The following is a 4,639-nucleotide window of genomic DNA, read 5'->3' as shown; positions in this document are numbered from 1 at the left end:
AAAAAAAAAAAAAAAAATTCCTTTATTTGCTTATCCATAAAAAGCAACTCCTCAACCATTAGTTTTATCATGAGGTTGCAGCAATTCAGTGCCATCTTCAGGCTCCACTTCTAAGTCTATTTCTCTTGCTATTTCCACCACATCTGCAGTGGCTTCCTCCACTGAAGTCTTGAATCCCTTAAAGTCATCCAAGATGGCTGGAATCTATTTCATCCAAACTCCAACCTCCTCCAAAGAATCACACATTTTCTTAATGGCATCCAGAATGGCAAATCCTTTCCAGAAGGTTTTCTTTTTTTTTTTTTTTTTTTGAGACGGAGTCTCGCTCTGTCGCCCAGGCTGGAGAGCAGTGGCCGGATCTCAGCTCGCTGCAAGCTCCGCCTCCCGGGTTCACGCCATTCTCCTGCCTCAGCCTCCTGAGTAGCTGGGACTACAGGCGCCCGCCACCGCGCCCGGCTAATTTTTTGCATTTTAGTAGAGACGGGGTTTCACTGTGGTCTCGATCTCCTGACCTTGTGATCCGCCCACCTCGGCCTCCCAAAGTGCTGGGATTACAGGCGTGAGCCACCGCGCCCGGCCCCAAAAGGTTTTCAATTTACTTTGCTCAGATCCATCACAGGAATCACTATCTAGACAGCTATAACCTTATAAAATGTATTTCTTAAATAATAAAACTTGGAAGTCAAAATTACTCCTTGATCATGGGCTGCAGAATGGATATCGTGTTAACAGGCTTGAACACAAATCTCCTTGTACATCTCCACCAGAGCTCTTAGGTGACCAGGAACATTGTCAATGAGCAGTAATTATTTTGAAAAGAATCTTTTTTTAGCAGTAGATCACAACAGTGGGCTTAAAATATTCAGTAAACCATCCTATAAACAGCTGTGCTGTCATCTGGACTTTCTTGTTCCATTTTTGGAGCACAGGTAGAGTAGAGCTAGCATAATTCTTAAGGGTCCTAGAATTTTCACAGTGGCAAATGAGCATTGGCTTCAACTTAAAGTTACCAGCTGTATTAGACCCTAACAAGAGAATCATGCTGTTCTTTGAAATTGTGAAGCCAGGCATTGTCTTATCTCTAGCTATAAAAGTTCTAGATGGCTTCTTCCTATAGAAGGTTGTTTTTTCTACACTGAAAATCTGTTTAGTACAGTCATCTTCATCAATGATCTTAGCTAGATCTTCAAGATAACTTGCTGCAGCTTCTACATTAGCACTTGCTGCTTCACATTGCACTTTCATTGTTATGGAGATGGCTTCTTTCCTTAAACCTATGAACCAACCTCTTTTAGCTTCCAACTTTTCTTCTGCAGCTTCTTCACTCTCAGCCTTCATAGAAGTGAAGAGAGTTAGGTCCTTGCTCTGGATTAAGCTTTGGCTTAAGGGAATTTTGTGGCTGGTCTGATCTTTTATCCAGACCACTAAAACTTTCTCCATCTCAGTAATAAGGCTGTTTCACTTTCTTATCATTTGTGTGGTCAGTGGAGTAGTGCTTTAAATTTCCTTCACATTTCCCTTGTATTCACAACTTGGCTGTTTGGCACAAGAGGCCTGCCTCTCAGCCCATCTCAGCTTTCGACATCCCTTTGTCACTAAACTTAATCATTCCTACTTTTTGATTTAAAGTGAGAGATGCTTAAGTTTGCCATCTTATATGGACAGTTTGTGGCACCCCAAAACAATTACAACAGTAACATCAAAGATCACTGATCACAGATCACCATAACAGATATAATAATATGAAAAAGTTTGAAATATTGTGAGAATTACCAAAATGAGATACATAGACATGAAGTGAGCACAAGCTGTTGGAAAATGATGCTGATAAACTTGCTCAACACAGGGTTGGCACAAACCTTCAATGTGCAAACAATACAATGTCTGTGAAACACACAAAACATAAAAAAAGAGGTATGCCTGTATTCGTCACAATACCAACTATGCAGCTGGTGCTCAATAAATGCAAGCTGAGGGGATGAATGATGAAGGGATGAGCAGGGTAACTTCATGTATTTTCATTCTACAAACATTTACAGAGCATCTTCTCTGCGCTGAGTTCTGGAGCTTTCAGAATCAAACCCAGTCTTTGTCCTCAAAAAGTTAACTTACAGTATTGTGTACGAAGCTAAAATTCAGGTTCAAATGTCCTCAGAGGGTGCTGACTAATGCAGGAAACTACATCTCTCTGCTCTACTTACGTCCACATAAGTCTGGCAAAAATAATTCAATTTTCCTTTCCAGGCTACCTAAAATCATTTGCCATGTCCGAGAAGGCACTATCCCAGTTCTGACTCCCAGCTCTGGGAAACCAGCTGGATGTTTGCCCTGTGGGATTCATGTGCATCAAGGGTCTCCTGGGGTAGGTCCATGACCCGGGTCTCCCTGATGTTTTCTCTCCCTGCCCACCTGGAGCTGCCGCTGCCTCTCCGCCTCCCTCTGGGCTTCCAGCTCCTCTTGGGTCCACTTTAGCTTGGCCCGTAGCTCTTCTAACACCTCTTCCACTGGCTGTTCCTGCTTCTTCTGTTTTCCTGTGGGGTCCATGCAAAGATAGGTGATCAGTTTAAGTCCAAAAATCAAGGGAGTGTAGTTTCTCACCTCATCAATCAGCCACGTCTCGGTCTGAAACCAGCTTCACTACTTAGCACATTGACCTTGGGCAAAGAACATAATCTCCCTGTCCCTCTGTTTCCCCAAAATGGAAAATAGAGATAACAATAGCACCTAACTCAGAGGGCCGCTGTGAGGATGAAATGTGAGAATGCAAAGTGCTTAGCATAGTGATTGGCTCAACAGCTCAAAAAATGTGAATTACTATTGTACTGTCACTTAAAGTAAGTATTTTGACAGTACTGACATATGGAAATAGAAATTTAAAATTACTGTAGTAACAGAACAGAATATCAAATAGCATGTACACCAATTATCAATAAAAAGAACATATCTATGTATCCTGACAGTAATCAGAGAGAATTTTAAAGTAATAAAAATCATTGTAGTTTTAAGTTCACTGTTTTCAGTAATGTACATGTATACTTTTAAATGTCAGGCCAGGCGCGGTGGTTCACACCTATAATCCCAGCACTTTGGGAGGCCGAGGTGGGCTGATCATGAGGTCAAGACCAGCCTAACCAACATGGTGAAACCCCATCTCTACTGAAAAAACAAAAACAATTAGCCGAGTGTGGTGGCGGGTGCCTGTAACCACAGCTACTTGGGAGGCTAAGGCAGAAGAATTGCTTGAATCCCAGAGGCAGAGGTTGCAGTGAGCCAAGATAGCACCAATGCACTCTAGCCTGGGAGACACAGCAAGACTCCGTCTCAATAAATAAATAAATAAATTTCAAATGAAAAAGAAGCAGCATGTATTATAAAGAATCAAAGTTCCTTTAAGTGTATACTTTAAATTGTTTAAGTGAACAAAAAGATTCAGAATAAATTATAAAAAACATCCTAACTAAACCACATACTGATGATAAAGCAAGAGTTCAGGGTCAAAAAAGAATCCAATTATTCTTGAACATTTGTTACTTTTTAAAGCATATTTAGTGATAACTAGATAAATCATACTGTTATTAAAATTCTAAGCCTTTTCTTTGAAAAGTGATGTGGCTTTTCTCAGGTTGGACATTTTACAAACAAGCAATTTTTAGTTGCAGTAGAAATTAATTTGGTTTAACAACATGATTTGAGGCGACTGTGGAATAGGAGAGCTGGGCATCTGGGAAGTCAGCTGCCTGCGAATAAAAAGGCCATGACCATTAACATAGCAAAAGTGATCTTAAGAACACATTTCTCGGCTGGGCGCGGTGGCTCAAGCCTGTAATCCCAGCACTTTCGGAGGCCGAGACGGGCGGATCACGAGGTCAGGAGATCGAGACCATCCTGGCTAACACGGTGAAACCCCGTCTCTACTAAAAAATACAAAAAAACTAGCCGGGCGAGGTGGCGGGCGCCTGTAGTCCCAGCTACTCCGGAGGCTGAGGCAGGAGAATGGGGTAAACCCGGGAGGCGGAGCTTGCAGTGAGCTGAGATCCGGCCACTGCACTCCAGCCTGGGCCGCAGAGCGAGACTCCGTCTCAAAAAAAAAAAAAAAAAAAAGAACACATTTCTCTCTCCTTACAGCACTTTACATTAAGGAAATAAGAAGAGCTATGCACAAAGATTGACATGCGAGAATATCAATCATCATGTGATTTATAATAAAGAAATGTTGGGGTAAGCCATATATTCAACAGGAGGAAATTGTGAAATAAATTATGATAGCCACTTAATGAAATACTATTCGGCCATTAAAAAATCACATTTTCAAAGATAATTTAATGACATTGGAAAATATGACATATTCTTAAATGAAAATAAGCAATAATCAAAGCGCACACTATATGATTATATATGTCTACAGAAAAAAAAAAGACAGAGAATACACCAAAATATTAACTGCTGGTGATACTGTCCATGGTTTTTATTTTATCTTTTCTAATTTCCTATATTTATATTTTCTATATCAGAGACACATTTTTATTCAAAAAAAATTGAAGCCATGGAAAATTTATTTTTCCTTATAGCCTCCAATGCAGAACTAAGAAGAATTAGATATGCATTAAATACATAGTTTTAGGTAAGTGGTACTTTTTTT

At 40.4% G+C, this 4,639-nt stretch overlaps 1 protein-coding gene across 1 annotated transcript in view; it reads right to left on the bottom strand.

Annotated features, from left to right (window-relative positions):
* The window catches only part of DZIP1L (DAZ interacting zinc finger protein 1 like), a 59,892-nt gene that overhangs the window by 36,218 nt on the left and 19,035 nt on the right, over positions 1–4,639 (bottom strand). Inside the window, exon 7 of the mRNA XM_017895820.1 lies at positions 2,410–2,531. Within this exon, the coding sequence (XP_017751309.1) occupies positions 2,410–2,531 (122 nt within the window). The remainder of the gene's footprint in view (positions 1–2,409; positions 2,532–4,639) is intronic.

Source organism: Rhinopithecus bieti, unplaced genomic scaffold (assembly GCF_001698545.2).
Source record: "Rhinopithecus bieti isolate Rb0 unplaced genomic scaffold, ASM169854v2 scaffold_26603, whole genome shotgun sequence".
NCBI classification, from domain to species: domain Eukaryota; kingdom Metazoa; phylum Chordata; class Mammalia; order Primates; family Cercopithecidae; genus Rhinopithecus; species Rhinopithecus bieti.
This window is presented reverse-complemented; position numbering and strand designations above follow the sequence as displayed.